This window comes from Pempheris klunzingeri, chromosome 18, assembly GCF_042242105.1.
Source record: "Pempheris klunzingeri isolate RE-2024b chromosome 18, fPemKlu1.hap1, whole genome shotgun sequence".
Lineage (NCBI taxonomy): Eukaryota > Metazoa > Chordata > Actinopteri > Acropomatiformes > Pempheridae > Pempheris > Pempheris klunzingeri.
In genome coordinates, this window is record NC_092029.1 from 12,698,024 (window position 1) to 12,711,087 (window position 13,064).

Below are 13,064 nucleotides of genomic sequence, written 5' to 3' on the forward strand. Positions count from 1 at the left end.
GGTAACACAGTGGGGAGACCATGAGTGTGGAAGAAGCACTTTTTTTCTGCTGTGACAGACAAAATCTGGCATGTGCTATCTGCTTTCCTCTACCTCTTTTTTCACTCTGTCTCTCCCCTTGCTCTCCTTTCCGCAGTGCTTAATGCAGGACAGGTGCAAAGAGCACACAGGCCAAGTCTATTACAGACTAAAAAGCCAAGTGAATGAGGAAGGGTGCTGTTTTTGCCAATCAGCAGCCAAAGCCAATTACCCGCCAAAGCATCTCCAACAAGTTGACCTCACTCATGTTGTCTGCCAAGAAATGTTAGTTACAGTGGTTTCACACACTATCATGCAATATCTCAAAATGACAGAGTTAATATTACATCCATGCAAATTCAGTAGATAATTTGTGCTAGAAGTCCATACTTGTGTATGCATGTCTTGAATATGTATGGTTGTGTGCATGCATGTGCTTTTGTGTGCACTGCTGTTCTTTTGAAAAGGCATTGCATGGTGTGTTCACTGACAAGCGCTAAATGAACACAGGCTCACTTGTGAGCCCAAAAGCAGGCAATTGTTGCTCTGTAAATAGACTGAAGCATGCAATGTATCAGCATGGAAAAAAAGCATTCGAATGTAACCGATTTCCCTCGAATCCCACTCAGCCTTGTATAAAATTAAACCAGAGAAGGACAGTAACGAAAACAAGCACAGTGAACAAGGAGAGGTGAAGGTAAAGTAATTGTAATTGTCGTGTAGCAACTGGTGGTTCTGGTGCTTTCTGTCATCCTTCACCTTCGTCTGGCTGACACATACGTCAGGACTGTGTGCGAGATGGCCTCACATACATCCACCCACCCACCCACACACCCACACACACACACACACACACACACACACACACACACACACACCTAACACAAATAAGCTTGTAAAACCAAGCACTTATCCTGCCCACTCAGACATGTGAGGGGTGTATTGGGAGATTGTATAGTTCATAGTGTTGCAGAAATTTTCCCTATTATAACATGTCTCAGCAATATGGCTGAAAACTTGATCACAACGTTATCAAAGATATCATTCAAAGTCCAATATTGTGATACAACAAAAATATGCAACATTCGAAGAAATTGTGTAATTATGCAAGGTAGGTATGTACCACTGTTTTGCATTGCATGAAGCTAATTTTTTATATGTGTATAAAAACTTACTTAACTAGCTTTTTTAGTTTTTTTATTACAACCTCCGTTTTTTTAAATTAATCTCAGTTTCATTTCAAATCCACATAATTAAAAGACACAGGAATATTTTCCACCACACACTGTTAAGCTGAAAGACTCTTCTCACCTGTTGTGCTGTTTGATAAGCGCAGTGACTCGGTCTGACTGTGAGCCCAGGTCTCTGGAGTATCGCACCAGGTCGTTCAGTTGGCCTTTCAACTTCTCTGCCATCGGCTCGGCGCTCTGCAAGCCCTCCAGTATGTCCTAAACAACACAAAACAGACACCAGCTGGCTTAGTGCGTATGTGTGGGTATATGTGTATGTGTGTTTGTGTCAAGGAAAGACAAGCACCCAACGGATCTGCATGACACCCTTCAATAAGTGCACTTGCATTCCTATTCACACCCTGACTTGGTCCTTTTCGCTCGTCACATTCACACAAACACACACACACTCCAACACATACTCACAGTGCTCCTTGTACAATAGCATTTCTGTTCTTCGCTGTGCGTAGCAGGAAGGAGCTGTGGATACCGTTCTCCCGCTCTCCTCAGTGTGCCTCACATTCTGCACTCACACAGTCATGAAATTCTGTCCCATGAAATATGTACAAGCTCTATCTCTGACTCTGACTCTCCCGCTCGCTCTCTTCCTGACGTATGACCAATAAACAGCCCTCCCTGCCGCCCTCCCTGTTCTCCTGGACTCGTTGCTCTCTTCTCCCTCCTCTCTTCCTACCGTTCAACTACTTTCTCTTCCCTCCTCTCTCCTCTTTCTCCCTCCCTCCTCCCACTCCTTGCACTCATTCCCTCTCACACATTTTTTCTCCCTCTCACTCTCTCACGCTCTCTCCCAGTGGAATTCAGCTGTCAGCCCTCACAGATGCAGGATTGGTTCAAACGGACACAAACGAGCGCGTAACGAAAACAAGGCTGGATGCAGGAAACAGGCTGGAGGAGGAGAGAGGGAAGCGGAGGAGGGGGAGGACTCCTCCTCTGTTCTTTGACAGCCCCAAATTGAAGAAAACTGTAGAAAGGCATGGCCGAAGAAACCAAGGGAGGAGTTTGAGGGTGTGCATGCTGGCATGGCTTTGACAATACAGAGAAATTGTCCCACTGTAAACATCCTGTGGAGGTTAGAAACAGAGCCGCAGGGGAGGTGAGGAGCAAGAGTATCTAAGAAACAACCCTGCAGTCGAGAAAGACATCACTGTTACAGCTCAAACAAGTCAGACTACAGAGAGGGGAAAGGGAAAGGAATTGAAAGGGGGAATGTTTGGGAGGGAGAGATAGTGGAAAATAATGGCAAAAAAAACAAAGGGGGGAGGGGTAGAGGAGAGAGAAGTGTCGGACAGAATGAGGAGAAAACAAGGGAAACTGATGGGATTGTAGCTGTCACTCCTTCGTCATCCCAGTAAAGCTGATTTACAAACTAATCTGTTTTTAGGATTTACAAATAGAATGGATAATTACTGACAGAGAAGGCATAGCTGAATGCAGAGAATGTATGTCTGCAGGCGGTGTGCGCGTGTGTGCCTGTGGGTACTTCCATTAAACAATGCTAATCACCTTCTCTAAAATTAACATGGTACAATGCTGCACAGTAGCCCCTGTCAGCTCTCTACACATCACTGTTTGCCAACCCAAATCCCAGCTGAATAGAGGTTTTATTTTATTTATTTTTTTTAATCATTTTTAAATAGACATTATGCTGCCATTTCTTTAATTCTCATGCTACTATACCTTAGCCAGCTGCCATCCCTCCACTGCCTCCTCGCCATTGCTCCGCCCTTCAGCTTTAATCAACTCCTGGTTCCACCCCCTCAATCGCCCATCCAGCTCTTTCAACTCGACCTCCAGCCGGGCAGTCAGGCAGTCATATTCCTCCTCTGAGGCTGCAGCAGCGGCTAGGGCCCCCTCCAGGCCGTCCCTGGCCCTCAGGGCGGCCCCTTCCCACTGCTCCAGAGCCTGGGACAGCGCCCCCAACTGCCGGTCCATGGCTTCGCAGCCTCCTGCTGCGGTGTGTTCGGCCGTGGACGCTGCACTCCGACGCACCCGGCTGAGGCGCTCTCGGCCCTCCAGTAGCCGACACTCGACACGCTCCTGAAGCAATAGAGAGGGTTAACAGGAGACAAAGTTGCTACGGTAACTGTGGCTACAGAAACTGCAACCTACTGATGTGCAGTTGGTTCTATTTAAAGCTGCCCACATAGACATTTATTCTCCTGCTCCATCACTTTCTATTTATTATGTCTTTGATTCTGTCTTTGCACCATTAGTTCTGACGTCCTGTATTTTCATTTGCTATTTAGTATTCTCTCATTATTGCTAATTTCATCCTCCATCTCCATCCCTCTTCTGCCTGCGTGTCTCATTCTGTGTGGAAAGGTAGCACTTTGAAGGCAGGGGGTGTGAAAAGCAAACACTTGAGTGTGATGCGATAGCAGTGAGCTGATAGAGGGATTAAAAAAAAACACATCTGATCATTTTAGTGTGCATGAGTAGAAGGATATGAAAATTGGAAGATGAAAATGGTGTAACTGGCTTGTGTATACAACAAATTATATTTCCCAGTCTAGTGAAATGCTTCACAACATGGCTCTACAAACACACATTTATAATGTGATAATTAGGACCCATGTGTGAAATTTAAATGCAAATCAATATCTCCTCACATATTTTCTCCTCTGTAATTGCCGAATATTTGAACGGGAAAAAGCTTAGGGCAGTAATTCCACTGCTGCTCTCTTTTACCCTTTTTTTTTTTTTTTTTTACAAAGTAATAGACCAACTTATTGGCAGTAAAATTTGCCAGGAGAGATGGAGATATTTGGCTGTGATATGGGAACAAACTGAGAACCAATTCCAATTCCCTACATAGTTTGCCCTCCTTCATAGCAGGAGCCCGTTAAGATTAGATCGGTTCAGATAATTTAGCAATCAGTTACCTTAGCAACAGATACATTTTACACCTTTAAAGGGGCTTTAGTTTTACAAACACACAACACATCCTTGAGGCATGCCTATGATTCACACTGACAGTGGTGGACTATTTCAATTGGCAATATAATTAGTGCCTGCTAAAAAAAATTCAATTATCACTACAACATTAAACAAAAGCAAATAAATATGGTCCAAAGTAGAATGAATCAAGAATCATTAATGAAATTCAGCAGAACCTGTGTTTCTGAATGGACAAGTGGTCTCAAAATGTCCAAACTAGGTTAATATAGAGAGGCACATTTAATTTCAAATAGAATAATAGTTCGCTTTGACGATAATGTCAAAGTAGTAAAATAACGGCACACCTTTGCCCACTCTACAGCACAATGGGCTTGTCATTTGTCAGATGTGGTGCACTATTATCTGTCAATGTATGGATCAGGATTTCTTTTTTGAGTATTGTCAAAATGTCAGATTTAGACAAAAATGACAAAAGTGTACACAAAGAAAACAAAAGGAGTGTCAGTCTGCATCAGCAAAGGAATTTTTTTTTTTGCATGTTGACACCCTGCCTTACCCTCACTTCTGACAGTTTCTTTTTGATGGAGGACGAGTCTCCTGATGTATCAGACCAATGTTGTAGCTCCTCTCCAGCAGTCATCAGCCAATCAGTGAGCTCCCTAACAGCCTCCAGGTATTCTTGGTGTTCCAACACCACGGCCTGCGCTAGACGTACCCTCTCCTAAAGACAAAAAACAAACAGTCAGTGACTCTAAAGTAAAAATGCACTTGCTAAGTAGTTCGTATTATTACTAAAATATTTAGATAAGCTCAGGAGTTTCAAGTTTGTTTTTTTTACTAGATATACTGAAAGTAACGTTGTACCTCCACCAAGGTTGTGAGGTCATCAAACTGCGCTTGCAGCTGGGTGCGGGCACCATGGTTGAAGCTGACATCACCAGTCTTCTTAAAGAGTTCTCTGGCTTTTTCTTCCAGACTGGACAATGCCACCTGGTGATCTTCCAGGTCAGCCAATAGAGCTCTAAGTCTTTCTAGCTGAGAGGCCTTTTCTCTGGGCCCAGGCTGGGGGGTAAGAGGAGAACGCACCTCATGCTCTACAGCCTCCATCCAGCACCGCAGCTGGGCAGCACTCTCCAGGTATCCTCCCCACTGTGACACGGTCCACTCCAATCGACTGGAGGGAAGACAGTACATCGCTTTGTTAGTCTGTGACTGGCACATATGGGAAACACATGTACAGAAAAAAATTGCACATGTACACACTGGAGTATCCAACATTTGGGCAGGGTTTTGTAAAACTGCTACAAAATGTCTTTTCTAGCAGACATATTGATCAGAATACTTTGAACTGTAAGTCATATAAAGCAAATGCAGATATATAAAAAGGGTAAATGAAAATTAATAACAGTATTTCCTTTTCCTATTTATTGACATTTTTATACAAATGTATATGTATTCCAGACACTTTTAATTCAGATCATCTAGGTACATCAAATCTATATATGTAATGCCCAAGGAAAAACGTACACTGTACCTTTTTACTGTGAAATACAGGCGCAGTATATATTTAATACCTGTTATATGGCCAAGAAATAGAAATTGCCTGTATTGCTGGCTTAGTGCCTTTATCCCCTTTTATGGGGTGGTTCAAACACACATGGCCACAAATACACACCCACAATTTTCATTGCCATCTGTTACCCCTGCATGTACAAATAACGCCAATATCCAGACACACACCCACCTCTATTTCACCTGCTACCCCACGCCTCCTGTTATCCCTTTCCCCTTAAAACACAAACACACCCCATGTGTGACCCACTGTTTGCCATCCACCATTTAGTCCCTAATGAGATCAATTTTTTCTAGGAGGGGCCATAATTGCTCAATTAAGCACACAAGCACACACAAACTGATGCATGTCCATGTTGTCATGTACACACACAAACACACACACAGACACAAAAAGGAACACACTAAATCAGATGCATCAATCAGAGTTACAAAACGAGACAAATACTTCTCATTATGTATTTAACCTAATGGTAATTAATGGCATTGAGAATTCAATCTATCACGAATAAAAATAACCAGTTCCCAAGACAGATGATTTTTTGGCACACAGGTAAATGGTCTCTGAAATGTCCCAGGGTAAATATTTCATATAGCACATTAAAAAAGCACAAATCAAGAATAACTGACTGAAAATGTGTTTACAATTCACTGCAGTTTATCCACTCTCTGTGAATTCAATTCCACAATGAAATGACGACAGAATATTATATATTAAGTAAAACGCAGGACCACCTCTTTACAGTTATGGCATATAAATGGCTGTAGGTGCACATATGGGGACTAAAACATTAGATTATTTTCCAGGTGATGGAACAAGGTGAGCAGTTTACCTGTGGCAGCTCATGGCAGTCACAAGCAGCGTGGCCCACGCATCCTCCACTTCCTGTAGCTGAGAGCGGACCACTTCCTGTCCAGCAGCTCCATAACTCCGCAGGGCCAACTCACCCTTACCCATTGCCATATTCAGCTTGACCTCTCCCTCCCCCTTCAAAAGCAGGATGTCCTGTATAAACAGAGTGGGGTCAGAGTGAACAGGATTTAAACGCCAGGATTTTCTCAGGCAAACAGCCCCCTCTTGTGTCCACTTGATGAACCGTGGACTGTAATAGATGTATTTATTACATCTATTGTATGTATTCATCAATATTTATTACAGTATTAGTGTAATTAACTAAAGAACAATATAAATATGTGCATTCGTAGAGATTCCAACAACAATCACATGCATTTCATTGTATATAATATTTCATGGAAATTACTGTCTACCAGCCAACATTCCCTCTCACCTGCACAGTCTCCAGCCTCTGCTCTAACTGCTCTTTAGTGCCCATGGTGCTGTCTACTGTACCCAGTCTCTCCTGGATCTCCTCCAGCCAGGCCCAGACCCCTTGGAGGGTCTCTCCAAAGGCCTGACTCTCTTGGCAGCCTCGCAGCCTCTCCCTGGCTGCCTTCAGCAGGGCCTGGTGGTCCATCTGGAGCTGGCTTGTCACTCTGACCTCTCCTCCTGACCCCCGGCCTGCTTCAGATAGAGACTGGGCCTCCTGGCAGAGACGCTCGATGGAGTCCCTTGCAAGAGACAACAATACATTTTTGCTCAGAAAATTGTATAGACCAAGCTATGGAATAGATAATATATGTCCTCACACACCCACATAAACACACCTTCTTGCAAGCAGGTCCTTATGGAGGTTTGTCACCCTCTCCAGCTCTTCTGTGGTGTCTGAGGCTCCTTGCTGGCTCTCTGCCCCAAGAACAGGCTCACTCTTCAGGCTGAGATCCATCTGCTTCAGCCAGTCTCTTATATCCTCCACACAATCATTAAAACTGATGAGAAAAAGGAAAGGGAGAGGAGTGGAAAGAAGAGGCATATTTCCATTCAATTCAAATTCCTCTGCATGAATACATGACACAGCAAGAGCGTTTACTTACTTTTTCAGAAGGTCAATACTTTCTTCCAAGTCTCGTAGGCTCTGAGAGCTGCTGTCCTGGTAGCTCCTCCACTCTCTCTGACAGGAAGAGAGATGCTCTTGGACCTGTGCTGCTCCAGCTTTAGGCAGGTGCAGCTGGAGCCTCTCAGCTTCCTCACAAACCTTAGAGAGACGCTCCTCACCCTCTGACGTCCGCTCGACTGACACCTGTGGATGTAGGAGGAGGAACATGCTGAAGACACCGCCCTGACATCTAGACTGAGACAGTCGTAATTACATAACTGTTAAATATAAATTTAATTTAATTTAATACATTCACATTGTTAATTCACGATAAAATTATTTGGTGTGTCAAAATTTCATAGAATGCCAGGGTCAACAAGTGAAGTTGCTGAAAACTGAAAGTCCTGAATTTTTAGCTTTAAGCACAATCCCCCAACACCTGCAACAAGAGAAATAGTAAACGTTTGACATATAACACTACCTTCAGTCTTTGCAACTTGCTTCCAAGGATTGCAACATCTCCTGATTGGCTAGAACATTGTTTCAGCTCCAATTTCAGATCTGCAAGCCAGGAGTGGAAATCTTGGATGAGCTCTGTTTCCAGAAACATAAATAACAGGTTATTTGAAAGCAAAATAAATATATGGTGACAAGTTGAGATAAACTGATGTGTGGTAAAATAATGGCAAACAACATTTATGAGAAACCAGAAAGAGGAGGGTGAGACGAAGCGATGTGTTGAAGCAGATGGGAAGTGTGGGTGTGTCCATGCTGTGCAGCGCTGGGTTGCCTTGCCAACAAGCCCAAAATGACTCCCTCGAGAGCAGATGTGACGAGAGCGACATTACTCTCAGAGGCACAGGTGTGTGTCTGAGCAACAAGAGCGCACCGGTGTACCAGACAGTGTGTGTCAATGGAGTGTGGATTGTAGTGGGCGGACTGAGTGTGCTCTGGGGAAAAATCTAGGATAATCAACACTAAATCGGTTGCACCACTAACATGAACAAATGACATTGCATCACATTGTAGTGCACTGTTTGATTGGGTGATTATGAGATTTTAAGTGCTACTAAAATGGTTATTTCTCCTTATAAAGGAAGACGAGCACTGTTACGGTTACATAAAGCACTTGAATTTAATAAACGGACTGTCCAGAGACTGGACATCTGGACAAAATCTAATCACAAATAATCTAAAGCAATGCACACATTCATATCTCTTACCATTGAAGTGAAGCTGTAGCCCATCCTGCAGGCTGCCCCTGGTCTTGGCACAGCGCTGGGCAACAGCCTCTGTTCGCTTGGCGATAGAGGTGAGGTCAGTGGAGAGGGATGACAGCTCCTGTGAGGGATGAGACCTGCACAGGGCACTCAGAGCATCTCTGGCAGAGTCCATGTCTGCCCTCTGTTGCTGTACAATGCTCTGCAGGTCCTGTAAATGAAAAGCAGTGAGAAATGAGTAGACAAGACTTATGTTTATTCATAATGAGAGCTACACGGTGGTGAAAAGAGTAGAGACGATGACATGTACTGTATCCACCTTGCAGATATGTCCTGAAGCTACAATTACTGCCACCTCAAAGGAAGCTGTTGTGGAGCTGAGACTTACAAAGCATCAAAAGGTTCTCATCATTATGCCTCAGTATGTCTTTTTAAGTAATTGCAGAGTACTATACCCAAGATCAGTGCTCAGAATTTAATTAGGAAGTACTTGAGTTAAGTAGTGTCCTGCTATGATCACCATAATAATTAGTGTTCTATTTCATTTCTTAACTGAACACATTCTATTTCAATTGTTTATCCGATAAAAATGCAATAAATTATGTTTTTAACTGTATTCCAATGCATTTCTTCATATTATGTAAAACTCTGAATTGTGTCTGTGCTTGAAAAGTCTTACACAAATAAACTTGCCTTGCATAGTTGTGGTTGTTTTATTTATTTTTTTATTTTACCTTCATTTAACCAGGAAGTCCCATTGAGATCAGAAATCTCTTTTACAAGGGAGACCTGGCCAAGGTAGCAACCATACAAAGGACACTAATTCAAATTAAGGCATCACCAATAAAATATTGTACTGTATTGTGTTGCATCATTGTGTGTGCACCTATAGTGCTTGGTTATAATATATGGTAGTAATCAGAAACAACAGGGATATAAAAAAAAGGAAAATGTAGTGGACTGTGAGAGGTATTATTTTTCTATAGAGTGCATCATGTGTTTATTTCTTAAATTAATGTGTCATCACACTGAAGGCAATGACAGTGTCATACCTTAACTGTACCGATGTCCTCAGGAGAAGAAGCATCCGTGAGGTCAGATAAGGAACCCTCAACCGTCATCAGCCGCTCGGCCATCTGGGACATGAGGTCCTCCAGTCGCTGCTTCTGGAAACTGAAGTAGGTCAGAGTGTGTTTGGCCTGGTTGTACACCTCCTGAGCATGGGCCATTTTCTTCCTCAGGTCTGACTCCAGGACCTGGTTCAATAAAGACATTTTGTAACATTATAGAAACAAAATCCCAAGCAAACAACATGTGAACAGTGAGCTTTCATGTGCTTTTCATGTTCCTTTTAAGTATGTCTGTACAGGACATTGAGTTTTGAGTGTTTTTAAGTTGTGTAATAGTGTTTGACACCTTTACAAACACTGCTTGTGGGGGATTGTTATACCTACATTCCTGTGATAGCAAAACAAAAAAAATCAAATGCAACACAGTGTAAAATATCAATTACACAGCATGCTTTCCAATATTCTAAACATAGCATACATTTCATATTGAAAGGGTTTGCTTTAATAATAAAATGTCATGCAACACAACTGTATTCATAATGTAATTATAATAAGCACTCATTCTTCACAATGTTATGAAAAGAAGTATTATCAATGTTATCGAGAGGTGATGTGGCAATACTATATTAGATTAGATTAACTTTCATGTTGACAAACAAAAACAACTAAATAAAATGTACATAGCAAAACAATAACACAAACATCTGTACTACAATCAAATATTACATACATGTAGTTATACTATCAATCACTATCAATTTCATCACCTGATTCCATTTTCAGTGCTTGACCTACACAGAGCCTGAAACATACTATCAGGGTGCATTTTATTGACTCCTTGGTGTAACATTACCCCTGGCCTAAAGGACAATAGAGAAAATATTATTTTCCTCTACAATAATTTCAGCAACCCGTGTTTCTCTGCCCCACCATACTCACCTGCATTTGTAACGGGGTTTCCTGCAATTTGGCTCGTTCCTTCAACTCTGTCACTCTCTCCTGCAAGGCATCCAGCCTCTGCTCCCTCTTTTCAACATCAGCCTGTAGATTAAAGTGCAGGACATTTCAATTAACTTGCATCCACTATGAACCGTATGTTACACCACTGCCATCATTCATACACTCTTTCATGACTGTCCACTGTGCCCCAACCTGAAAGGCCGCAAGGTGGGCCTCTGTCCTCTCCTTATCACTGAGATTGGTGACACTGTCGGTGACATCAGCGATGGAGTTGGTGGTCCATTGGTTAATTTCTTGCTCCATGGACTTGAGGTCGTCCCACAGGGATACACAGTAGCCCAGTCTCTCTGTGTTTGTTTGGATTCTCTCTGAGACCTGAAGGAGCAGACACCAGCAGTCTATTTGAGTACAGTACAGAATACATCTCAATCAACAGCAGAGGCAGCATCTCTTCCTCTTTGTGGTTAGTTTTTCTCTCCGTCTCTCTGTAATGAGGGACAGTTTGCTTTACTGTGAGGAAGGAAAACGAGACTTAATTGGTCTGACAGATGTGCGGATGAGAAGTGAGAGAGAGACAGAAAGGCAGATAACGTGTCTAGACTTGTTTATATTTTTGTCTCATTTGTGACAGCAGAGCAGCCAACTAAATCCCACAAGATGAGCAAAACAGACAGAAATAAATATCATTATAAGAGGAACAGCACAAGTGTTTGGCAGAGCTGTACTGGCTGTACTGTGGAGATCATTATTCATTTTTAGACAGGAAACACCACAATTGTCATCAAAATCTTCACAGTCACCATCATGCTTCAGTTCCAGACCTGGGTGGAGCCTTATTGACAGTTTTTTGAAAATTCATGGAATACCATGTGCCAGGATGAGAACAATTCATCAAAGTCACAAAACTCAAGAATGAGAGTATTTTTTTTCCACCACACAGCTTCAGATGTCATATATTTTTCCAAAGAAAAGACAGCCAAGCGATTTCAGCTGTCAAGGTGTCTTCACCAAAACAGGTGAGTGGCAAGGCATGTGTTATCGAGTACCACTCACCTCAAGCCATTGGTCTCTTAATGTCTCCATGTCCCTCTGGATGGAGGACGCATCAGAGTTGGGAACCTTCTCCAGCTCTCTCTGCAGGTCTTCAGCAGTGCTGATGAGCTGGTCCATGTCTTCCTGCTTTTCTCTCAGCTCGGACTGGACTGTCTCATGCTAGAGGGACGGAGAGGGAATAACAACAGATCACCACTAGAGGGAGGATGCTGTACAAACTGGAAGGGGAGAGATGTTGAAAAGCAGTTCTATTTTTGAGAGATTACTTTACTGATTGTGCCCATTGCAGTGCACTGTAAATCAGTGGCTGCAAAATAACATAACACAGTGGCTTTAAGAAAGGTAAACATATTGATACTGCCCAGTCAAAGCTATGAATCTTCAACTTCAAGTTTTTTTGACAAATCAATCCCTTAATGGATTCAGAAAATAGCACCATAAAAATCAAACTAGGCCTTTTTTGTTAGCTGAAAAGGTATACAGGGTTGTCACAGGAGAGCGACAAACATCCAAGTTATCAGGAAAGCTATAAGTTAAAGAAGAAAGAAAGTTATATATAAAATGTATACACAAAAGTATACAACTGCCCTGATAATATAGCTGAGCCTTTGTGGACTATGACATATGTGTGTTTGACGTATGAATCATAGCTAAAAACATGTTTACTGTACGCCTCATTTAAAAAGAAGAAGCAGATTATTCAACAAATAATAATTTTCTGAGAAAAAGAAAGGGTACCTACTCGTGTGAAAGTCCTTTTGGCCTCCTGAGCATTATGGTTGTGGTCTGGCAGATTGTGAGCAACAGCCTGAGCGCTCTCCACAACAGCGGTGAGGGTCAACTTCAGGTGGTGAAACTGGCGGAGATGATCGACCACGACTCCACTTTGCTCCTGACTGCATGAAAAAAGAGAGGGAAAAGGTCAAGGCTATAACTTGGCATGTCATTTGGTATATTAAATAATATAAATACAACAAATTCTTCAACTTCTGTTTAAATGTTGTTTCCATATTTTAATTATAAAATAATATTTGACCCATTCTGCTTCTTTTTCTATAAAATAACTACCTGCCTCTCTAAACTCTCCAC

The 13,064-nt window shown here is 42.4% G+C and overlaps 1 protein-coding gene across 1 annotated transcript in view; it reads right to left on the reverse strand.

The window, feature by feature from the left end:
• syne1a (spectrin repeat containing, nuclear envelope 1a) overlaps positions 1–13,064 on the reverse strand; it is a 115,650-nt gene that overhangs the window by 70,500 nt on the left and 32,086 nt on the right. Inside the window, exons 42-56 of the mRNA XM_070848803.1 lie at positions 12,718–12,871; positions 11,976–12,134; positions 11,115–11,297; positions 10,902–11,003; positions 9,945–10,148; positions 8,896–9,103; positions 8,154–8,266; positions 7,671–7,876; positions 7,404–7,565; positions 7,028–7,307; positions 6,572–6,744; positions 5,031–5,340; positions 4,723–4,887; positions 2,946–3,305; positions 1,330–1,466 (exon numbers count right to left, since the gene is read on the reverse strand). Of these exons, the coding sequence (XP_070704904.1) occupies positions 1,330–1,466; positions 2,946–3,305; positions 4,723–4,887; positions 5,031–5,340; positions 6,572–6,744; positions 7,028–7,307; positions 7,404–7,565; positions 7,671–7,876; positions 8,154–8,266; positions 8,896–9,103; positions 9,945–10,148; positions 10,902–11,003; positions 11,115–11,297; positions 11,976–12,134; positions 12,718–12,871 (2,916 nt within the window). The remainder of the gene's footprint in view (positions 1–1,329; positions 1,467–2,945; positions 3,306–4,722; positions 4,888–5,030; positions 5,341–6,571; positions 6,745–7,027; positions 7,308–7,403; positions 7,566–7,670; positions 7,877–8,153; positions 8,267–8,895; positions 9,104–9,944; positions 10,149–10,901; positions 11,004–11,114; positions 11,298–11,975; positions 12,135–12,717; positions 12,872–13,064) is intronic.